Below are 22,743 nucleotides of genomic sequence, written 5' to 3' on the forward strand. Positions count from 1 at the left end.
AATATCTTCCACTCAAAATATCACCACAGCATCGGAACGGAAAGAGTTCCTGAGACACTCACAAAATGGCCAACTTCCGCCAATTCCGCCCAGATGACCTCAACAAATTCTCAAAGTGCAATCTCGACCCCTTTACGGAAACATACGAACTTGGATTTTACTTGCAGTACCATGCAAAGTGGCCATCGCTCTTCCAGGTCGCCGAGGATCAGCATGGCAACATAATTGGATACAGTGAGCATTCACTATTCATCACTCTTTGTCTTACCGTATACTAACACACACAAACAGTCATGGGCAAACTTGAGTCCTCACCAGACTACTACAAGTTCTCAGAGCACTACCTCCCCTGGCACGCTCACATCACCGCAGTCACCGTAGCGCCCGAGGCTCGTCGTCTGGGCATTGGCAAGATGCTTACGGAGCAGCTAGAGGCCGCTGCTGACGCCAACGATGCCTGGTTCGTCGATCTGTTTGTGAGAAGCACCAACCACAAGGCCATCCAGTTCTACAAGAGCATGGGCTACAGCATCTTCCGCACCGTCAAGGACTACTACGGCGACCACTCGAGCGACCCGACCAAGTCGTCGGAGGATGCCTACGATATGCGCAAACCCATGAAGAGAGATGTCAAGAAGGAGCACATTCGGGAAGATGGCGAGAAGTTCGAGGTAGACCCGAGCGATGTGTGGTGAAAAGATTCTCTCACTGGAAAGAAGACATGGTCATTCCACTCATGCTTGCCCGGGTGCTGTTGAGGCTGCGACTCGTCAGGGTGCTACCAACATGATACATCAACAGATGCAGAAACGACAAGTTGGAGCGCCACAGATGCCGATATTAATCCAGCTGCTTCTGACCAAGCATTAGGCATGCGTAGCAACAGGAGAAGAGAGGATTTCGAGAGACACCACGCCTTATAAACGATCAGGCCTTTTTACTTACAGCAGTAGTTCGAGTGGCTCTTCGTTGTGAGAGACTTTCCACACGTTCTAAAGCTGGGTACGTGGTAAGATGATAAAATGACCTTTTCCTCATCATATACTGATCACGGTTTTCTTATGTCAAAAACCCCAAATCACGACCAAGATCACAGTCATCCTGCTATGTCCCCTCCGGACCTTTCAGTCGCTATTTGAGTATTCACAAGTCGACGAGATTTTTTCATGAGCCTTGATAGATTACTAGCGGAAAGCAGAGAGATCACTACCCAAGGTAAGTAGCACTGTAGATCAGACAGAGGTCGTAACGAACCAAGGTTTACGTGCAGATGACAGCAGCGCTTGTGTGTTTGGTGACGCTATGATGAGGCCGTCTCTTTTGGGTTGTAACTACAAAACTCGATGATGATAATTGGACAACACCTGGTCTGTAATTTACCTGTTTCAGAAAAAAATGCACCCAAACCCCTTTGAGCACATCAAAATTTTGTTTGTACCTTCCTTCGTTCGTCTGGCTTGAGGACAACACATAAAGAACAGCGATTAGAAGAAAAGTGCAATAGAAAAAGAGAAATAGATATTCCAAGACCTTTTTTTATATATATATATATTTTTTTATTTAAATTTTTTTTTTTTTTTTTTTTCAAAAAGAAGTTGGACTCACAACTGGCCAGATCGTAAAGCGTGCACCAGAATGGGGACAGGAGGCCAGAAGGGGACCGGAAGGAGAGGGGCCAACAACCATAACCGCTACGCCATCTTACCAACTTGTCACGGGAGGAGTGACGCGGGAAGTGATGCATATACCGTGAGAAAGCCAGGTTACGGGTTATACAGTGTCCTATGGGCGACGGCCCAGTCGAAGAGTTGAGATGGATGACAGGTGGGAGGGAACATGAAAGGTGCCAGCCATGACTTGCATCGAGTATAGAAGAAATAACGGGATTATGGCTAACATATGTACCTTTATATACAATACATCCTCAACCCTTTGCACCCCCCCTCGCTTATAGCTTGCTCGTTCTGCCCCCGTTCAAATACGCCTGTCCCAACTTCAACTGCTCAACCGCCTCCTGCACCATTTCCTCCACAATCTCCCCAGCCGGCTGCACCTTCTTCACCAACCCCGCCACCTGTCCCATCAGATGCGGTGGGTCAATCTCGTTCCCTTGATCCATATCCCACTCGATCGGCACGATGCCCTTCTCCGTCAACTCCGCAATCTTCTCTGGCTGCGCATGCCACTTGGCGATATACTGGTTTGTCTTCATCCTTAAGGGCCTCCCGCTCAGAACCAGTGTTCGCTCGGTATCCTGAAACCCGCACGTTACCACCGCCTCCTTGTGCTGATCGCTGCAGCTGGCCTCCTTGCTCGCCACGAACCTCGTTCCCACCCAGACGCCCGCGGCCCCTTGCATCAAGCTGCTCGCCAGCCCGCGCCCATCCGCGATGCCGCCGGCCGCCACAACCAGCGCCGGCTGATCCGTCGTACCCAATACCTTGTTCAGCATCGTAGGCTCAAACATCCTCGCCACGTCGACCACCGAGGGAATCAACACGCTGTTAGCCACGTCGCCCGTGTGTCCACCCCCTTCCCCTCCCTGGGCGCACACCATGTCGACGCCGAGCTGCAGCGCCTTGACAGCGTGCTTGGGGTGGCCAACCATGTTCATGACCAGGATCCCGTTGGCGTGGAGCTTGTCGATGATGCGCTTGGGCGGCACGCCCACGGCCGACACAAACAGCCTGGCGCCGCTCTCGATGGTGATGTCGATTAGCTCGTCCAGCTTGCCGCCTGTGTAGTCGTGGTTGGTCTTGCGGGCCGAGCCGCCGATCTGCGGCAGGGCCAGGTCGACGCCGAAGGGCAGGTCCGGCCGGCTAAAATTGGCTTTCATCTCGGCGATGATGGAGCGCAGCTGGTCGGGCGTGTACATGAAACCGCCTATGACGCCGAGGCCGCCCGCGTTGGAGACGGCAGCTGCGAGGGGACCGCCAGAAACGCGGGCCATGCCGGCGAGGATGATTGGGTGTTTGATCCCCAGGAGAGTGGTGAGATGGGTTGTGATGGGCCCTGCGGGCGCGGTGGTTGATGGTGTCATGGATGCTAATGAGTTCAAGTACAATGAATGTAAAATGTGATTAGATATTGTATTGGACAAATGTAAGGAGTGGTAGGATGCAGTGGCATGTGTTGTCCGTCCTACAGTAGGTGGAGGGTATCACACAAAGTAGTTCATTCGGGACAGGAGGTAGATAAGGGGAGAAAGCTCAGCGGAAACGAGATGGAGAGAGAACCTGATATCAAATACCGTTGTCAGGTCCAAAGGCTCCTGTATCAGTTACAAAATACATAACTCCGAGCGTCAAGAACTTGGGATGAACAACGAAATCTGGCATGAAGCTCCGCTGACGTCTCCCATACATAACGTCGTATTTTAACCCCCCCTGGAGGAAGGGTGGAGTCCGGGGTAGACTGGGGACTCTGGGGTATGTTGTGGATGCGGGGAACCTTGTCTTTTTTCTTTTTTCTTTTTTTTTTTCCCTATTTTTGATTGAAATTGCGAATGGTTGACATGTTCATTGAACTTCTTTGATCTCCAAGGGCCCGCGTTTGGACGCATCGCCACATGGTCCGACAAAGCTAAGCTCCCATAAATCTATCCGTTTATAATTATTGATACGTGTGCGCACTCTGCCACTTGGACCCTAGAGGCTGTTTTTTCTTTTCTTTCATCTTCTTCCTCGTATTTCAGGTACATACACTAGTGTTCGAGGCTAAAATAGGTCTGACCATGCTACTGTCATGAGCTAAGCTTCTACTCATCGAGACAATCATACAGACCCTCCTAAGTTGAAACTATCATTCGAACCAACCCACTTTATAACCCGGTCCTGATTACTCCAAAAGGACCCAAACTCCGTTCTAAAGACTACCGTCCAACGATGGCCTCTTTCATGTCTCTGGCTCTTGATGTCCGGGCACCTCGTGTCTCTATCAGTTCGTCTTGAACAGAAAACCCCTTCTTCTAATTAAACCACCAATTTAGTCATGGGGGAACCATTAGCCGCATTATCCTTCGTTGTTTTAGGTTCGTAAAAAGTCGTAACTGTAATATCTATCTTGTAGAGCTGTGATACCGTTTGGTCCGTTTTGTAGCCCCCAGGCCCTGTTTGCTGGCTCGCATTATCAGGCCTAGTTATTTCATCCAAAATGAGGCAACCGTGCTGGTATGAATTGGAGCTCTGTGTTGCTTCCCTCGAGTTTGGCTGTCATGCTCTCCTTCGCACCTCCATTGTGGGTCTGCTTGGCTGCAGTAGTGTCATTACTCATGACTTCCGTAAAAGCTGGGAGCTTCGTCTCCCTCATTTCGTCCTCAGAATTCTTCCTTGTTTCATTTTGTGATATGTTTTTATGCAGAGTTGGTTCTTCGGGGGTCGATCCATGGTCTACTTCGGCTTGCTTTGATTCCAGCTCCGGTCCCGATTTCAGCGCTGCCTCTGGCTTGGGAGCCCCCTCCTCTTCTTTGCGCAATCCACGCTGTGTAGCCAAGCGAGACGCAGCCTTTCTCTTTCGTTCAATCTCCTCATACTCTTCCCTCTCAGCCTGTTCTTCCTCTCGCTGTAAATCCTCGAGCGATGGAGTCGGCAGGGCATCCTCTGAACTCGATGTTGGGAAGATCGTGGTGTCATCGATACGGTAGGCCGAGTAGGTCGACGCTATCGTAGTCCTTGACACTGATCTCGCTATCCCTGACTCCCTATCTCCGTTCGCCGGCCGTTTCCCCTTAGTGCTTCTCGTCCTGTTACTGCTCCCGTCATCCACGCGGCCAAGGGCGACCGCAAATTCGTCGTCTAACGGCACCGCATCCTCATCGCCCTCGCCATCACTTGGGAATATGTCGTTTCTCGATCGATACGAGCTCGATGACGTGCCTTCTGACTCGCCAGTGTTACTGCGCGGCCTCAACTGTGGCGATTCCCTTGCATGTTGTTCATGGTTCCGAGCATGCTCACCCTCCTCCGAGCTTGTCCCCAGCAACGGCTCATTTTCATCTCGGTGCCGGCGTCCTCCCTGCTGTTGTTGTCCAGGCAGTAGAGCGCCCGGGTGGTCTCGCAAGTTCGCCGCTGAAGGCTTGTACCTGAGTGTACCGCCAAACTTGAAGGGCAATCGCCCCAAGAACCCCAGCGGTGCCGTCCTCGGAATCACAGTCGGGTCGTCCTCGGGCAACGAAGCCTTCCTCCTGGGTCCTCCTCTCGTCCCATAGCTCATCCCTCTCTTTCGTCTCGGTTGATCCACCACGTCCCCCGTGCCACCGGCCGCATGTCTCCGATCGTTTCCCGTCCCCGCCAGTAAGCGATCCCAGTCCTCGCCGCCCCAGCCGCTGAAAAGTCCTCCTCCTCCTCCGCTACTGGCGGTCCCTTGATCCGCAGCAAAATCATCGTCCCAGTCGTCGTAAAAATCAAACATATACTCGGCCCTCGTACGGTGGGCTCCGCGGTCTCGCTCGCGCGCGCGTCGGGCACGCTCTTCGCGGTCTCCAAGACATAGGCTCGTGCAGCTGTCGATGGAGTCGGCGAGAGATGATAGGCAGGGGGTGATGTATTGGTGCTGAAAGGTCCAGATGCCGGCGGCGGCGTTCTCGGTTACCGCCTCGGCGTTGTGAGAGATCTGATTCCAGCGCTGACGCAGACGGGGATCTTGGATAAACGCCATAGTGCAACGTATATGTGGATGTGAACGCTCGGCTGGGACAGACCGTAGTGATGAACGTCAATTTTCGGTTCCGTGTTAATCTGTTATCGGGCGCCGAAGACGGAAGCTACGTAAGGTCGCAATTGACTGCGCGGTCCGCGGCGCACGCCTAACTTGGGCTGCGGGATGATAAAGAGTCTGTGATATTATAGCGAGGATGTGTTCTAGGTCGATTCATTCGAGGAGGCGGTTCCATGGATTGGAGGAATTGGACCGTCAAATCCAGCTGGAATGTGTACTCGTCCGCATGGGGCCCGGCGACTGGATCTGTGAACTCAACCTGTCGCGTTCGGCACAACCCACTAGCGTAGAAGGCAATAACAACGGTAGGTGCCAAATGATCCGCCTTTTCTCAAATTTCTAGCGACGCCTGTGCTGAGTGGTAAATGATAAGTGAACAAGGAGTTGAACGGTTCAGAATCACAAGCAATCCTAATGTCTCAGGTCTGCCCGTGCTACTTTCATCTTTTGGTGTAGTTGTTCTTATCCCATGTTCGGCTTTTTGGCCCGTTCTGAAATTGGTGTGCGTATGATGCAGCTGAATTTTGATTAGGAACAACCTCGACCGGATACCGAGACGGAGAATTCCGCAGGCAATCGGGGGGAAGTCAAACTGGGAGCCTGGTCCGTCGTCGTCGGCAAAGTGCAATGTCTTGCAGGAATGTCGAGGATCGATAGAAATGAGGGAGAAATGGTTGGTGTACGGAGAAATCCCCCCAAGTCCACCAGCCTCTTGTTGCAAGCATAAAGTCTGACATTGCTGTTTCAGTAGTGGGAATTGCTAGGGCGGCATCAAGGGCTTCAGGCTGTCAACACTGCCAGCTGCAGCCGTGACATGGAAAACAAATGCCCAGGGGAAAGTGGGGGCGCTGTCTACACTACCCGACACTTACGGTAGGTATGCGGGGTTGTTGAAGCCAAGTTGACGGGAATGGTCCGTACATCGACGGACACAGCAAGCACCCGGACGTTCATCGGACTGCGACTGCTCAAGTGTCCATGATATCATCGAGCCTCAATTTCTGGTCCATCAAAGCACCGAGCCTCTCCTGCAACCGCTGAATTTCTTCACTAGACAATACTACACTAATACGGCAATGTCGTTACCTGTTCATGCCAGTCAATACGCCTGGATGAACTGATGGGTTGAGCTAGTCCTCTAAGCATATTGATAGCCGAGTCATAACCTCGGTGTTTCACTGCATACATACCCTTAACCTGAGCCGTTGGCGCGGGACAGAAACTCTCGGAAATGAGCATGCGGATATCCATCTAGCAAAGGTGGTACGCGCCGTTAGCGGTAAGGGCGGCCTTGGTGGGAACAGGGGCAGGAGCCGGAGCAGGAGGGGGCGGCCGCTCAGGCCCGTACGGCTGGGGTTGGTGATGCTGCTGCATCTGCTGCTCGTCCTCGGTTTCATCGTCGTACTCGTCGCCCTCGTCACTCACTTCCTCATCTCCTTCTTCGTCGTACTCGTCTTCGTACTCGCTTTCATCCCCCTCAAGCTCTCCTTCACCTTCCGCATAGCCCGTTTCAACCGCGCCAGCCAGCCCTTGCGGGATCCCCCGGCCTTGCTGCTGCATCTGTTTAATGATGCCATTCAGCTTCTCGCACTTTTTCTTGAGGTCCTCGATCTCGGCCAAGTACTTGTTCCGCTCCTCCGCCATCTTGAGGATGTTGCCATTCACCTGCTCGTGCTTTCTCTTGAGGTTCTCGTTTTCCCTCTCAAGGCGTTTTGTCTTCTTCGACATATCCTCCATTTCCTTGCGGAACGTAAGGAACAAGTCGTTGCTATTGTTCAGCGTGTCCTCAACCTAGCCATGCTGTCAGCCTTCTTCATTGCCACTCCGTCCTGGTACCATTATTGGCTAGTACGGACCTGCTTGAACTTGTCCACGTAGACATTGAGTTGTTGTCTCAGCTCCGTCTCCGTCTTTGAGAAGGTCTGCACCTGGGCGTTTAACTGCCTTGAGCGCGCCAATTCGGCCTCGTAGTTCTTCTTTTCACGCTCAAACCTAGCGAGGTTGTATTGGACTTCGAGTTCCTTGGTCCGCATTTGCGCATGGAAGTGGAGTTCCCTCAGCTCGTACTGTTCGATCAGAGACTTGAACCGCTGGCGAAAACTGGTGACAGTGAGCGAGTGTAACAATAGAACCAGGCAAGGAATGGGGCCGTTACTGACAATTCATCCATTTCCATGTCCACTACTTGCTTGCGCGGATTGTCCTTTTCTTCCTGATAGTCATCCATTCGACGAAGAAGAGCTGAATACCTCTCATCCCATGAGTTCTGACTTCGAACCTGCGTATCCGATAGCGTTTTGTTCTCGTTCTAGGTAGACAAGCATTGTCAGTAACCTTGAATGTTACTTGAACACACACGTGATCCCATACCTTGAGCTTGTTATTCTCTTTTTGCAGTTCGCGGCAGAGTTTCTCGAGCTTCTCTTTAAGCGACGTTGTCTTGTTGAGTTCATTGCGGCTATTGTCCTTGTCCTTCTGTAGCTGATCGCCTCGTTTCTTGTTCTTGATGCTTTCACGTTCGAGCCTCTTCATCTCCGCCAGCAAGTCCGCACAGCGTTTGGTCAGATGATCAATCTTTTGGAGGTCGTTCATCCGCGAGGTCTGGCTATGTAGCTCCCTACTAGCTTTCTTGACCTCTCGTTCTGCGCACGGCTTGCTGTCAGCGCCTTCTCTTTCATCCGAAGCCAAGATCGCCCGTTTTGACAAAACCCCTCTGTCTTGATTCAACCCGTCTACATCCCAATGGAGACTGGAGGGTGGTCTGAAGACATGCGGCAAAGGTTGACTGAGGAGGTTCGGTCAACGACTGTCGAGTGTTTCTGAGCCTTCCGTCCCCCCCTTTTCGATCCCATAACATCCGCCATTGCCCTCTCAAGCGCCCAGCAGGTTGTAAGGACAAACACGCACCTATTTCGGCCTCCTGGTCCTTTTCACCAGCGGCATCTTGCTCCAGTTGTGTGATTCTAGCAGCAATGAGCTTACTAGCCTCGTTCGGCTCGGGGGCCTTTTTCGGTTTGCCCTTTTTGCCCGCCATGTTTGCGGGGGGCGCAGGAGCCGGCCGGGTCTCGTGAGCGTGGTTCGGGTGGCCATTCGTGGCAGGAGGGGGGTCGACCGGATGGTTTGCCGATCCATTGCTCATGGGTGTCGCAGGTCGAGGGCCGGAAGTTGCAGTGGCTGGAGGATTGGCGCTTGACATTGTCGAGGGACTGGTCTTGATGCCGGAAACAGGCGTGTGGTCGGCAGTGGCCCCTCCGACTGGCAATGTCAACGAGATATCAGTTGCAAAAGGCTTGCGTGTGCACTGCAGTGGTGCGTTACTGCTAGCCTTGCCGCTTAGCCGTCGTCGTCAGAGTGTGGTGGTGTTGAGCGCGAACAATAGAAAAACTGTATGCGCTGTGGTGTGGAAGCTGTGTAATCGAGTCGTTGTGTATTCGGGCGGCCGTGACGGCAGCAGTCGTCAAGATAATGGCTGCGGAAGACTTTGATGTATGGGAAAGGACGACCAGATCGCTATGGCGTCGGTTAATCTGATGGGGCGCGCGAATTGGATGACAGGTCCTTCCGCTGCGTTTCAACAGGCGGCAGGTACCTGCTCTCGGCCTTCGGGGCCCCAGCACGGACTATAATCTGAATAGAAACAGGTACATAGGTAGGTAGGTATCCAGTGCTCCCGCTGTCCCTTCATGGCTGCTACTTTCCACAATTCTTCTTGGCCACTACTTCCTGCATGGATATTAGGTCGATACCAGTGTTCTTATTACACTGTTAGAGGCAGGTTCTCTCTGGTCGTCATCCACGGCACTTGGTCCTGATGTTTTGTGGAGAATTTCATGATCCAAGTCCTCGAGGAACCAAACGGCGTTTTCATCATGATTTCATCCGTGGCCCGCCGTGCATCGACCTCGCATGAACAATATGCTTTGGATACCTAGTGTACTAACATGCTGCTCACATACTTCATCTCACATTTCGTCAGATGCCGATTTGCCGCTCTCACTGTTGACATCCAAAGTTCAACATTCAGACACATGACTTATTTGCTTTTCGGAACACATGGGGCCACACTATATTGTTGCAAAGAGTTCATATAATCAGTTAAGTAAATACAAGTCAGTAAGTCCCAAGAGCTTATAGTCCAGGCCTACCTCTCCCGTCTAGAGGCAACTTCCTCTGCCTGTACGTGTGAAAATGTCCCTCGAGGTTACAAACAGATAGAACAGTACTTATCGCAGTGCCTTTGGTGTGCGAAGGAAGCGCTGACAAATCATGCTCTGAGGTACCTCATTAACAACTTTGCTCTTTCGAGGCACGGCTACTCATTGGATGGTTCAAGACCACTAGAGAGCTAGCCTCCTCGTGCGGTGCAGCCTCCAGCGCCCGTCGTCGCCTCGGCCCCACTATTCCCGACTCTGCCGAAGCACGGTTCAGTTGCAGGTTTTCCACCAGGCTTCCTTTTCCACTTGATTCCTTCGGAGGAGGGCAGGAGGGGTGGGTGTGGGCTGAGGGGCGACAGACAGGGGCAGCGGGGGAGTCAGTCACCACCTGAGGTACCCACTGCCGCTGTGGCAGGCAGGCCTAGCTCCGCGTCAGCTCCCGTTCCAACTGCCGCCAAAACCGGACGCCTCAAGTAGTACCGTCACCACCACCATCACCATCACCATTTCCAGTCGCCTCGCATAGTGCCAAGGATTTCTGCCAGCACTCGGGTTTTCTCTACTGCTGCCAGAACGATGCTGCGCAACGCGACCAAAGGTGCAGCGCGCCGCGCCGTCACCGAGCTCTCCCAGTACCCGAAACCCGGCGAGAAACTCCACGGCTTCACCCTTCTCCGGTCAAAGCATGTCCCGGAGCTGGAGTTGACTGCTTTGCACTTGCAACACGACAAGACCGGAGCAGAGCATTTGCACATTGCCCGCGACGACAGCAACAATGTCTTCTCTATCGGCTTCAAAACGAACCCCCCGGACGACACCGGTGTCCCACATATCCTGGAGCACACCACTCTGTGTGGCAGCCAAAAGTATGCGAACTCGAACAGCGGATCATCGGCTGGGCTATTCACGCTGACATGAGATCTCCTTCAGATATCCTATCCGAGACCCTTTCTTCAAGATGCTTCCGCGAACGCTTTCGAATTTCATGAACGCCTTTACAGCATCGGATCACACCTTTTACCCGTTTGCCACCACCAATGCCCAGGACTTCAAGAACCTCATGTCTGTCTACCTTGACGCGACTCTGCATCCTCTCCTGAAGGAGACGGACTTTACGCAAGAAGGATGGCGCATTGGGCCCGAGAATCCCCAGGCTCTTGTTGCGGCTGAGGGCAACGCAAAGCCCGAGGACAGGAAGCTTGTCTTCAAGGGTGTCGTTTATAACGAGATGAAGGGGCAGATGTCAGATGCTGCCTACCTCTTCTGGATTCGGTTTCAAGACCATATTTTCCCAGACATCAACAACTCTGGTGGTGATCCCCAGAAGATCACAGACTTGACATACCAACAGCTTAAGAAGTTCCATGCTGATCACTACCACCCGAGCAATGCCAAGGTCTTTACTTATGGCGATATGCCACTGGCGGATCACTTGAAGGAAATCGGTGCCCAGCTTGACGTATTTGAGAAGATCCGGGCTGATGTGGCAAACCATAGCCCTATCGACCTCAGCAGTGGCCCCAGGGAAGTCAAGCTCTATGGACCTATTGACCCCCTTGTGGACGCCAATAAGCAGTTCAAGACTTCCGTTTCGTGGGTTCTGGGTGAAACCAGCAATGTCGTCGAGTCCTTTTCGCTGGCGCTGATTTCTGCTTTGCTCATGGATGGTTATGGCTCGCCTCTCTACAAGGGATTGATTGAATCCGGGCTAGGAACGGACTGGAGCCCCAACACCGGATATGACAGTTCGGGCAAGCTCGGTATCTTCTCCATTGGCCTCAGCGGTGTTCAAGAAGAAGATGTGCCCAAGGTCAAGGCCAAGGTACAAGAGATTCTTCGCAGCATGCGGGACAAGGGCTTTGAGAGATCAAAGATTGATGGCTATCTCCACCAGCTTGAACTTGGCCTCAAGCATAAGACTGCCAACTTTGGCATGTCTTTACTCCACCGTTTGAAGCCGAAGTGGTTTGTTGGAGTCGATCCATTTGACTCTCTTGCCTGGAACGACACGATTGCTGCTTTTGAGACCGAGCTTGCCAAAGGTGGTTATCTTGAGGGCTTGATTGATAAGTATCTGATTAACGACAATACTCTCTCCTTCACGATGGCGCCTTCGCCAACCTTTAGCCAGGAGCTGGCCCAAGAGGAGGAAACTCGCTTAAGCACCAAGATTTCGGAAGTCATCAAAGCTGCTGGTAGCGAAGAGGAAGCTCGTGCTGCTCTCGAAGCTCGGGAACTCAAGTTGTTGGCCGAGCAAAGCAAGACTAACACCGAAGATCTTAGCTGCCTTCCTAGCGTGCATGTCAAGGACATTCCGCGCCAGAAGGACTCGGTTATCTTGAGACACGATAACACAGCAAGAGTCAATACACAGTGGCACGAGGCTCCCACGAACGGGCTGACCTACTTCCGTGCTATCAACCAGCTGGAGAACCTGCCCGATGAGCTCCGAAGCCTGATCCCCCTCTTCACTGACTCCATCATGCGTTTGGGTACGAAGGACATGACAATGGAGCAGCTTGAGGATTTGATCAAGCTCAAAACTGGAGGTGTCTCGGTCGGCTACCATTCGGCTTCTCATCCAACTGACTTTACTCGGGCCACAGAAGGCCTGATGTTCTCGGGCATGGCATTGGATCGTCATGTCCCAACGATGTTTGACCTCTTGCGCAAGCTGGTCGTAGAGACCGACTTCGACAGTCCTCAAGCAGCTCAACAGATCCGTCAGCTGTTGCAAGCATCTGCTGATGGCGTCGTGAACGACATTGCTTCATCGGGACACGCTTACGCTCGGAGAGCCGCGGAATCTGGCCTTACGTGGGATTCCTTTCTCAAGGAGCAGGTTAGCGGTCTCTCGCAGGTAAAGCTGGTGACTAGCTTGGCAAGCCGGCCCGAGTCAGACCCGTTGGAGGATGTTATTGCAAAGCTTAAGCAAATCCAACAGTTCGCACTGGCTGGCAATCTCCGTACCGCCATCACCTGCGACAGCGGAAGTGTCTCTGACAACGCAAAGGCGCTCTCAAATTTTGTCAACTCGCTGCCTTCGGAAGCGGTGACTTTCCCAAGCCGGGGACCCCCCAACTTTACCCGTGATATCAAGACGTTCTATCCCTTGCCTTATCAGGTTTACTATGGTGCTTTAGCCCTTCCTACGGCTTCTTACACGGCTTCCGCGAATGCCCCTCTCCAGATTCTCTCGCAGCTCTTGACCCACAAGCACTTGCATCACGAGATTCGTGAGAAGGGTGGCGCCTACGGCGGCGGATCTTACGCCCGCCCCCTCGACGGTATCTTCGGCTTCTACTCGTACCGCGACCCTAATCCTGTGAACACGCTCAAAATCATGCGGAACGCTGGCCAGTGGGCGGTTGACAAGGAGTGGACTGATCGTGATCTTGAGGATGCCAAGATCTCTGTCTTCCAAGGCGTTGACGCACCCAAGGCTGTCAATGAAGAAGGCATGGCCCAGTTCCTCTACGGTATCACCGACGAGATGAAACAGAAGCGCCGCGAAGAGCTCTTGGATGTTACCAAGGATCAGGTCCGGGAAGTGGCGCAGGAGTATGTTGTCAAGGCCCTTAACAACGGCTCTGAGCGTGTCGTCTTCCTTGGCGAGAAGCGCGACTGGGTCGACAAGTCTTGGGCGGTCAAAGAGATGGACATCAACGGTTCCGCTTAGACCACTCCATCAACGGCGAAACACGACCAGATGTTGATGAGATTGGCGGTTTTGTATCTGTAAAGTGACATGGTTGAATGATACCCTCCTCCTATATAAAAGGCACAACAAAGCCAGTGCGGACCCAGTGAGTGTCCGAGAAACTGCACCGACACTCGGCTACAATCAGCGCTCCAGTTCTTTGGCTGTATACTGATAAAGCTTTCAGGGTTTTGTTACATGTTTTTGTTCCTTCCCCTTTCTCATCAATAAGCGCCAGCTACGATACGCTTCAACGCCCGTTCAGTGGCGTTGATGCCACAAAACGGCGCGAGATCAAATGTGACAGGGAATCGGCGTTCTGCGCCTTGAGGCCCGGCCGAGAGCTCGTTCTATCAGAACCGTCTTCCTCAGCTTTGGACGTGCGGACTAAAGAACAGAGTACATGCTTCTGCTTTACCTACTGACCCGAGTGTTGAATGCTACGATATCCCCTCGTTTCCCTGCTTACGTCATTACTACCTCTCGGGCGAGATAGCCGAAGCATTTGGACCGTGACAGGCTGCCTCTGAAGTGTGGCGGCCCTACAGTACCACGAGACTACACAGCAGGCTGCGTCGTGTTGCTTCTGGCCTGAGTCACGCAATCGGCCATCCTCATTGGCAAGCAGCCTCGCCAGGGGCGGCATCGTAGCAGACCAATAGTATTGTCGGTCCGTCTTAAAGATGATCGTCGTCGATGTGAGCCTAGGGGTACGGCCAACTACATCAATGATCAAAGCCACAGCCTGCTTCCGTGCGTGCCAGACATATATCTTCTCTACATGACATGGCAGACAACGAACGGCTCATGCCCTAATAGAGGCGGAAGTAGACGTCGAATATGACAACAAAAACTAGCAGATGAAGAGATTCTCGAAGTCAAGCTTGCTTCAAGCCGCAATGCGTGCCCTCGAGGAAACGGCTTCCAGTCACTGGCAGTCATTTTTACTCGGAATACAGAACAACCCTCTTACGCACAAGTGCTATGTATAAGGAAGTTAATCCTCGTGTGCATGGTGACAGCCGCGGGGATGGTTATTGGCAAGGAGGCAAGATACCAACGGATACGAATTGGGTTGTTTGCGGATGTAATAGAGGCCTATGGTAATTGCGCGATTTGACTGGTCTTTTGTCGTCTACGTCGTGCGACAATGTGCTGAGTGCAGTTTGTGTGTCACACAGTGATACATACAAGGTATTGAAACTACACTAGGTAGAATGTCGCCCTATTCCAACGGCGCTGCTCAGAATCAAATCGCGCTAGGTGAGGGGGTCATGATCCTCGCCCATGTCACTTCCTTTTCGTCTCCATTCTCGAAACCCAACGTAAAAACCCGATCTGCTCACGCGGATTGCAAGGCGGCCCGGCTCTGAATCTAGAAGCTCGCCCGGAGAGGGATGTTGGGCTCACTCTACGTTTTGGCGGTGCACGGAGTTGCGGTCTGAAAGTCCCTCGTCTCAAAGCCTCTCTAGGATTGCCCGAGATTGCTCATGCTATCAAGCAGCGATATGCGCGCAAACATGGGACGAAAGGACGTCCCGACAGTCGCTGTCGTCGTCACATTTAACAAATCCAAGTGTAGACCTCGGCTATATTTAGCGAGGTGGTGGCAGTTGAAATCAGCTACGGAGAGAAAGCAACGATCAATGCGGCCGATATTTCTCAATGCCCAATGTCTGTCCCGCAAAAGCATGATTTCACTACACTACAGAGAGAGGAGCGTTGGTTGCGGGCAGCAAAAGGTGGGACCCCTGCGATGTTCTCTGGCTTCTCTCCTTCCTTCTCGGCTAGCTGGGTTCCGCCAGGGTAGCACCAAGGGCCATATGTGGTTAGGCTAGTTCTGCAGCGTCGATTGCATTTTTTTTCCTGATTTCTCGTTGGAGAGAAAAAAATTACGGAATGGAAAACGATCGAGATGACGGCCGGGGCTGGACGACGGAGGCTCCGTAGCCCGACCAGGGCGATGTCCCTCTTTTTTGTGGGCGGAAATCGAAGAGAAAAAAAAAGTTTTTGCCAGCAGCACAGCCTCTGGCCTGCTGGCCTCGCTTCCAGTGCCAAAGAGCCCGTGCCCGGCTGTGAATTCCTGCCCTCACCACCGCAGGCTTTGTGAGATTCCATTATTTGTCTCCCCACCAGCTGCACATTCAGGTTGGCATTGTCAAGCCTGGACCCCTCCACCACTTGACCAAACCTAACAAGCGCGGTCGGCATCTCGTAATCAGCCCCAGCACCAGAAGAAATCGTCGACCTCCCGCCCCGGCCCGCCGAGTCCAAGCACCCCCCCGGCTCTCCTCCACCCCCCTGACGCCTGATTCTTTTAACCTCCCCTCCTCCACGCAACATTTTTGTCACTTTTCCTCTCTTTCCTTCTCTTCTCTCCTCTTCCCTTTTTCCTCGTCTGCAACTGTTACAACTACACACGTAGCCCCTTCCATTTCAAACACTCTACACAATCTACAGCTTGCTTTCTTGCGCGATAAACGGGTAAGTCAATGACGGTGACGGCGGTGTGCTTCCAATTCCATCCCATGATTCTTGAATGCTCTACCCTCTGATTTCCAGCACACCCGACCCAGATCACATGTGTTTCAAAGATATGGGATGAAAGCTCTCTCGGCTTTCTCTGGGTCTGCGCTCCGTAGAGTGGGGAGCTCTTCCATGTGGCAAACCCGCCACGGACTGCGCAAAAAGGCTGGCTTCAGTTAGCCGACCACCCGAGTCGAAGTCTGCATCCCAGCAGACGACCTACTTCCAGTTTCATCATAGTTGTGGAGGTTTCATCACAGCTCCCAACGCCAAGTCCAACCTACCTCATACACAGATTTCTCTCCCTTCTCGCACCGCTCCCTCTCTGCCTCCTCACGACTTGGTCACGGTCAAGTTGCTAACATTGCGCCCATCATCAGGACAGACACGTCGTCGTCATCGCCGTAGCACCCACCTCCCTTGACTGCCTTTGGTCTTCTCAAAGGCAACCGTATATAACACGGCTTCCTCGGCCGTAAAGCTCGTCTCGGACCAAGATTTCAGCCTCAGAAAGACCTTCCACATCATCAACGTCGTACCTCCCCCATCCGCTCCTGAGGGTCTCTAAGAAGCTCGACGCTCTCTTTTTCGATCCCTCTCCCAACCAAGGACCTGAATACAGTCCCAACCGTCAGCTGCCGCATAGGACGAGTTCTGCGGTTCTTCCTCTAACGGAGGAAGAGTCGAGGAGGCCTCGTCAGATCGCTCAGGGATCAGTCTCGTACCGACACCGACCCCCCTAAGACCCGTTCTCAAGAGCATTAGTTGCTTCTTGCTGGCACATCAACTACACAACAAATCCAAAACCAACAACAACCAACATACGCAAACTCCTCCTTACACCGGGAGTCTCCGAAACCTCGCGAACCTCACTACCAGCACTCGATCTTATCACCCCAGTCAAATCTTGGGATATGGTTATGCCGACTGTTGTCTCCGACCGCATGGGCACTATCGATTTCATCGATTATACAAACAATCATGTCTTTTCAAAGTGTCAAACCGACAGCTTGAACACCGTCAATAATGGCTCCTTGAAGCACGATGATTACCCCCACGGCCTTGCCAACGGCAAGTTGGTCGCCAAACAAATGATTGGTGATGCCCTCCGCCAGCGTGTGGAGAGCATTGACTCCGAGTTCTGCGAGCCCGGCGATGAGGACACATTCTTTGTCGCTGACCTCGGCGAGGTCTACCGCCAGCACCTCCGCTGGAAGCTGAACCTTCCTCGCGTCAAGCCGTTCTATGGTGAGTTATCCCAATCACTATGCGCTTCGTATCGAGGATTAAGTTTGCTGACTTGGATGTTTGTCATCAGCCGTCAAGTGCCATCCCGACGACAGGCTCTTGCAGCTCCTGGCCGCTCTCGGCACCGGCTTCGACTGTGCCTCCAAGGCCGAGATCGAGCAAGTCCTCCGCATGGGCGTCGACCCCTCCCGCATTATCTATGCACAGCCGTGCAAGACCAATTCTTACTTGCGCTATGTCGCCCAGCAGGGCGTGCGCCAGATGACCTTCGATAATGCCGACGAGCTGCGCAAGATTGCGCGCCTGTATCCCGACGCCGAGCTTTTCCTCCGCATCCTTACCGACGATTCTTCGTCCCTTTGCCGTTTCAGCATGAAGTTCGGCGCTTCCCTCGACTCAACTGATGGTCTCTTAGGCCTTGCCCGCCAGCTGGGCCTCAACGTGGTTGGCGTCAGCTTCCACGTTGGCTCGGGCGCCTCCGATCCTACTGCTTTCTTGAAGGCTGTTCAGGACGCTCATGTCGTCTTCCAGCAGGCCGCTGCTTATGGCTACAACCTGAAGACCCTCGACGTTGGTGGAGGTTTCTGCAGCGACGATACTTTCGAACAGATGGCTAACGTCTTGCGTGCTGCGCTCGATGAGTACTTCCCGGCCCACACCGGTGTCAACCTTATCGCTGAGCCCGGTCGCTACTATGCTTCCTCGGCATTCACCCTTGCCTGCAACATCATTGCTCGCCGCACTATCCAGGACGGCTCTGCTGTCTCGGTCTCTGATTCCTCTTCTATGAGCGACGATGGATCGGTGAACAACGGCGATGCTAGATATATGGTCTACGTCAACGATGGTCTGTACGGAAACTTCAGCAGCATCATGTTCGATCACCAGCACCCTGTGGCCAAGATCCTCCGTGCTGGCGGCCGTACCATGTACAACTCTGTTGCTGCCCACGAGTCTTCTGCGGAGGACGCCATTGAGTACAGCATCTGGGGTCCCACTTGCGACGGCATTGATCGCATCACCGAGAGCATTCGCTTCCGCGAGATTCTCGATGTTGGCGACTGGCTGTACTTCGAGGACATGGGTGCCTACACCAAGTGTTCGGCCACCACCTTCAACGGCTTCTCTAACGAGCATGATGTCATCTACGTCTGCAGCGAGCCTGGTGCTATGGCCCTCTTGGGATTGTAAGGTGTGCCGCTTTGTATCTAGGAGAGATGAGACCAGTATGGGGTTTCTTGGACAGGGGGAGATGTGTGCTGTCATTTCATGATGCGTAGGAGGAAGGTGATACAAAACAACAATGGGTTTCTTTCGTTGGCTCGTTTGGGTCCCCTCATTATAGAATTTGCTTCGCATTTTAGACTTTCAAATAAAAAGGGGGTCTAGGAAACGATGGAGCGCGGTGTTGGATCAACCTCAGGGTCATAAAACAAAACATGGTTAGAAATATTGGATGCAAAACAGCAGTTGAGTCTAGACACTAGACGAATAAGATTGCGTTGGCCCCCATGAGATATTCGATTTTGAAGTGTCAGAGCGATGAATGTTGATATAGGGTGGGTGGTGAGGACGGTGAAGGATGTGTAATGCAAAAGTGGTTGTGCTTTATTATTTAGGTTACGATGAAGTTGTCACACACGCTCACAAAGTAGGAAAGAATACGTAGTATGCGCGTACAACCAACCAAACTGTACGTCTAGCAGTACGTATAAGTCACGGCTTCCCCTATTCGTCCCAACACCAATATTGTTGCGGTTTTGGCAGCATCCCATCCCTCCTTCCCGTTCATTTCTTATCTCCCCGCATTTCAATCTTCCTTCCCACCCAAGGCTCAGCTCTCCCCGACCCCCATCGGTGATTCGCTGCACTTGACATGTGCTATCACTGAGCTGCGTATTATCGTCGCTGGGATGTTGGATGGAACATGGAGGATGGATGATTCCCCTCGGCAAGCACGTTGTAGTGTAGGGGAGAGTCGCGGTATTGCACGTGTGTCACGGTACCACCCAGCATGCGTCCGGTCTTTTCACCCGTCCTCAAACATCAAGCTTAGCAGAACCAAGAGGAGGAAGGGACTTGTGAAGGCGGAACATCCGATTGCTCCAAGTTATCGTACTAGCCGGCCCTGCCGCCTTCCGTGTAACAACATGAACCCGTCTTGGGAGGTCGAGGCACCTTGATGAGCCATCCGACTTGGAGGTGGTGTCGCAAGTACTTGATTCCCAACTCTCCCAACTCTCCCAACTTCTCCTCAACCGCTCGAAACCTGATCAATTTTTGTTTTCTTCCTTTTGTCCTCCTGTGTCCTCCTGTCTTCCTTTTTGTCCCCTTCTCTATATACCTAATTACGACCTCACTGTTTGTAACAACGGTCCTTTCCCATCCATGACCGCACTGCTTCAAGACGCCAATCTTGGAAAAAGGGGAGAAGTCCGGGAAGGGGACTGAGCGACAAGTAGGGACATCAACGGCAACGAAGCTGGCACTAGTCAGTGCCATCCCGTCGTGTTTTGTACGAATCGTTGAAGTGCACACACGTATACCGAGAGACAGAACGACAGTAAGACAGCAATCATGATTCGCAACGTCGTCGTCCTGAGCGGTAACTCGCACCCAAAATTCGTCGACAGCGTCTGCAATTACCTGGGCATACCGCCGGCAAGCCGCGTGCTGGAAAAGTTCTCGTCGGGAGAGACACGTTGCGAGATTAGGGACTCGATACGTGGGAAGGACGTATACATCATCCAGTCGTTTGGGGTGGGAACCAACAGAAACGCGACCAACAATAACAACAACAACAACACCGATGGATCTTCGACTTCAGCTACAGCGGAAACAGGCCATGTCACTGTCAACGACTACTTCATCGAACTCTGCATCATGATATCGGCCTGTAAGACGGGATCTGCCCGCAGGGTCACGGCCGTCCTGCCGTTCTTCCCTTACTCCCGCCAGCCAGACCTGCCGTATACCAGCACCGGGGCGCCATTGGTGTCTAGAAATCACGATGCAGTGACAATGACAGTTACGGAAGGCCAAGGGAGTGTCTCGTATACGTTTGAGAGCGTCCCGCCTACCCCGGCCGCACACATCCCACGAACTGCCGGTCTGGCTAACGGCATGTCTAAGCTCGCTAATGGCCTGTCCAGCAGCAGCAGCATCACCCGTGGCAGCGACATCCGCGACATGGCTAAGGTGATGGTGACGGGACCGGCAAGCGACGCTGGTAGTAAGTCGTTGGGGGAGAAGCAGCCCCAACAGCAAAAGGCAAACGACAAGTTCACCACGCACGACTTCGAGAACCCGGCCATGGCAATGGCGTTCCAACAAAAGGTCGGGTTTAAGCCGATGATGGCGCAGGCGGGATCGTTGATTGCGGATTTGCTGACGTGTGCGGGAGCGGATCGGATTGTTACGTGCGACTTGCATGAGAGCACGTATCAGGGGTTCTTCGATATTCCCGGTGAGTTTGATGTCCCAGCACGACTGCGTTTCCCTTTCCGAAGTACACACCCATCTGACTGGGAGTCATCACAGTCGATAACCTCATCGCCAGACCCCTCCTCAAGCGATACATCCAGCACCACATCGAGAACTACAAGGAAGCCGTCATAGTCAGCCCGGACGCTGGCGGGGCTAAACGCGCCGCTGCCATTGCCGACAGTCTAGGTTTACAATTTGCTCTTATCCATAAAGGTCAGTTCATTCGTGGGGAGGAGGCGCGAACTCACGTCTTAATATCCGTAACCGCTGTACTGAATTACATCCAGACTCGTCCCTTCAAGACGCATGAAAAGAAACTGACACTTGTCTTCCTCATCCTCATAGAACGACGCCGACCCTCCAAAACCCACCCAAACTACCCATCCATGATGCTTGTTGGCAACGTTACCAACCGCATCTGCATCTTGGTAGACGACCTCGCCGACACGGCCAACACCATCACACGCGCGGCCAAGCTGCTCAAGCGCGAAGGGGCCGTCCAAGTGGTTGCGCTTATCACGCACGGCGTGTTTAGCGGCGACGCGATACAAAGGATTAATGCGTCGGCGCTGGATCGGGTGGTGGTGACGAACACGGTGGCGCAGGATCGACATCTTGAAGCTTTTGGGGCAGCTAGAGCCCGGGGGACGAAGGAGCTGCCGGACAAGAATAAGAATGATGTGGACCCGAGGGTGGTTTGTGGGAAGTTGGAGGTGTTGGATATTGCACCTTTTTTTGCAGAGGCGATTAGAAGGATTGTGTTTGGGGAGAGCATCAGTATGCTGGTCCGGGATGGGGATTAAGGGGTGGGAGGAGATGGAAAGTAGGAAGATGTAATTGACCTGGGAGGGTGAGGTTACAACTTGTACAGTATAGATGGCCAGATGGCGTTTTCTGTCTGCGGCTGCTTCTTTTACTCACAATCTGTATTTCCATGACGAAGTTTACCTTCTACCAACGAGATCGCAAACACGCATCCTGCACTCGATTTGAAGCGACTCTGAGGTGGAAGTTGACCGGTATGTATCGTGTGTACTTGGGCCCAAAGTCCCTGCCGTGGGGCAAGAATCAGCACGTTCGATCCATGTTGCCCTTGTCTGAAGCCACTTGACAACCCTGGGGTATTTTATCGTCTCATGTGAAGACGAACGCAAGCTAGAATCCATGCTGACAGGGGAAGCCTACAATTGTAGTGTAAAGTACAAAGTTGCCGTTGTCTTTTAGTCGGTTGGGAGTGTAATGCGAATACTATAATCTACATGTTTGTAGTTTCTTCGGCACAGCCAATGATTTTGCGAGAGAGGGCACGAAACAGTGGTAGAACGACAACGGAAGAGAATAAAGACATGGTACTTGATACTTCGCAGAATACATTCCAGGCGCTTTGCTACAGCCCAGTCCTTGACTTTTGGAATCCAGATGTCAGGTTCTGAACTTTCCCCAATCCGTCTTCGAACGTCGAATGGTAGCCCGGTAGGTAACATCCATGCTGCAGGGATGGTAAGAGAAGAAAACATGCTGTTGTCTTCGATTTTGCACGCTGACGTTCGTTGTTTCCATTCCGGGGACAACGCGTCGCTAACGCGAAAGGACGCGCTGAAAACGCCTTTGAACGCGGTGGTAAAAGAGGTTTCATGTTTGTTCTGGCGGGGTCCCCGGCTGCAGTGTTGCCCCCCCCCCTCCCGGGCCCCTCTCCCCCCTGCAGATTACGGCCCCGCTTGTAACTTCTAGCGATGTTGAGTGAACCTCATTCGTCTTCTCCCTGGGGCAGTAAACACCATGACGGGTTGACCTGCAAGTCTTCTACGAGAAGTGCGCTATAACATACCCTGCTCCCTGCTCCCACAAGAACCGGAATCACAGCAGTAGGTAAACAAAAAGTGGCATATCTGCAGTGCCGGTGCAGGAGGCAGG

The 22,743-nt window shown here is 52.8% G+C and overlaps 7 protein-coding genes across 7 annotated transcripts; 4 read left to right on the top strand and 3 right to left on the bottom strand.

The window, feature by feature from the left end:
• Positions 1-65: 65 nt before the first annotated feature.
• Positions 66-903, top strand: NEUTE1DRAFT_76279 (uncharacterized protein; the record flags this gene model as incomplete). The annotated part of the gene is made up of 2 exons (XM_009849702.1): positions 66-234; positions 292-903. 2 exons carry the CDS (start codon positions 66-68, stop codon positions 693-695), a joined length of 573 nt encoding a protein of 190 aa, XP_009848004.1.
• Positions 904-1,922: 1,019 nt separating this feature from the next.
• On the bottom strand, positions 1,923-3,248 carry NEUTE1DRAFT_76281 (uncharacterized protein; the record flags this gene model as incomplete). The annotated part of the gene is made up of 1 exon (XM_009849703.1): positions 1,923-3,248. One exon carries the CDS (start codon positions 3,038-3,040, stop codon positions 1,949-1,951), a length of 1,092 nt encoding a protein of 363 aa, XP_009848005.1.
• Positions 3,249-4,109: 861 nt separating this feature from the next.
• Positions 4,110-5,655, bottom strand: NEUTE1DRAFT_144158 (uncharacterized protein; the record flags this gene model as incomplete). Its single annotated transcript, XM_009849704.1, has 1 exon — positions 4,110-5,655. The coding sequence occupies one exon, from the start codon at positions 5,653-5,655 to the stop codon at positions 4,144-4,146; it is 1,512 nt and encodes a 503-aa protein (XP_009848006.1).
• A 1,035-nt stretch (positions 5,656-6,690) lies between these two features.
• NEUTE1DRAFT_144159 (uncharacterized protein) lies at positions 6,691-9,188 on the bottom strand (the record flags this gene model as incomplete). Its single annotated transcript, XM_009849705.1, has 5 exons — positions 6,691-7,506; positions 7,572-7,815; positions 7,875-8,023; positions 8,086-8,357; positions 8,623-9,188. The coding sequence occupies 5 exons, from the start codon at positions 8,909-8,911 to the stop codon at positions 6,967-6,969; spliced, it is 1,494 nt and encodes a 497-aa protein (XP_009848007.1).
• A 1,247-nt stretch (positions 9,189-10,435) lies between these two features.
• Positions 10,436-13,688, top strand: NEUTE1DRAFT_57607 (uncharacterized protein; the record flags this gene model as incomplete). The annotated part of the gene is made up of 2 exons (XM_009849000.1): positions 10,436-10,646; positions 10,789-13,688. The coding sequence occupies 2 exons, from the start codon at positions 10,446-10,448 to the stop codon at positions 13,546-13,548; spliced, it is 2,961 nt and encodes a 986-aa protein (XP_009847302.1).
• Positions 13,689-15,969: 2,281 nt separating this feature from the next.
• NEUTE1DRAFT_144161 (Ornithine decarboxylase) lies at positions 15,970-18,855 on the top strand (the record flags this gene model as incomplete). The annotated part of the gene is made up of 3 exons (XM_009849706.1): positions 15,970-16,053; positions 16,476-17,343; positions 17,414-18,855. 2 exons carry the CDS (start codon positions 17,010-17,012, stop codon positions 18,532-18,534), a joined length of 1,455 nt encoding a protein of 484 aa, XP_009848008.1.
• Positions 18,856-19,920: 1,065 nt separating this feature from the next.
• On the top strand, positions 19,921-21,817 carry NEUTE1DRAFT_57614 (uncharacterized protein; the record flags this gene model as incomplete). Its single annotated transcript, XM_009849001.1, has 3 exons — positions 19,921-20,809; positions 20,884-21,042; positions 21,175-21,817. The coding sequence occupies 3 exons, from the start codon at positions 19,921-19,923 to the stop codon at positions 21,630-21,632; spliced, it is 1,506 nt and encodes a 501-aa protein (XP_009847303.1).
• Positions 21,818-22,743: the final 926 nt, after the last annotated feature.

This window comes from Neurospora tetrasperma, assembly GCF_000213175.1.
Source record: "Neurospora tetrasperma FGSC 2508 unplaced genomic scaffold NEUTE1scaffold_1, whole genome shotgun sequence".
Lineage (NCBI taxonomy): Eukaryota > Fungi > Ascomycota > Sordariomycetes > Sordariales > Sordariaceae > Neurospora > Neurospora tetrasperma.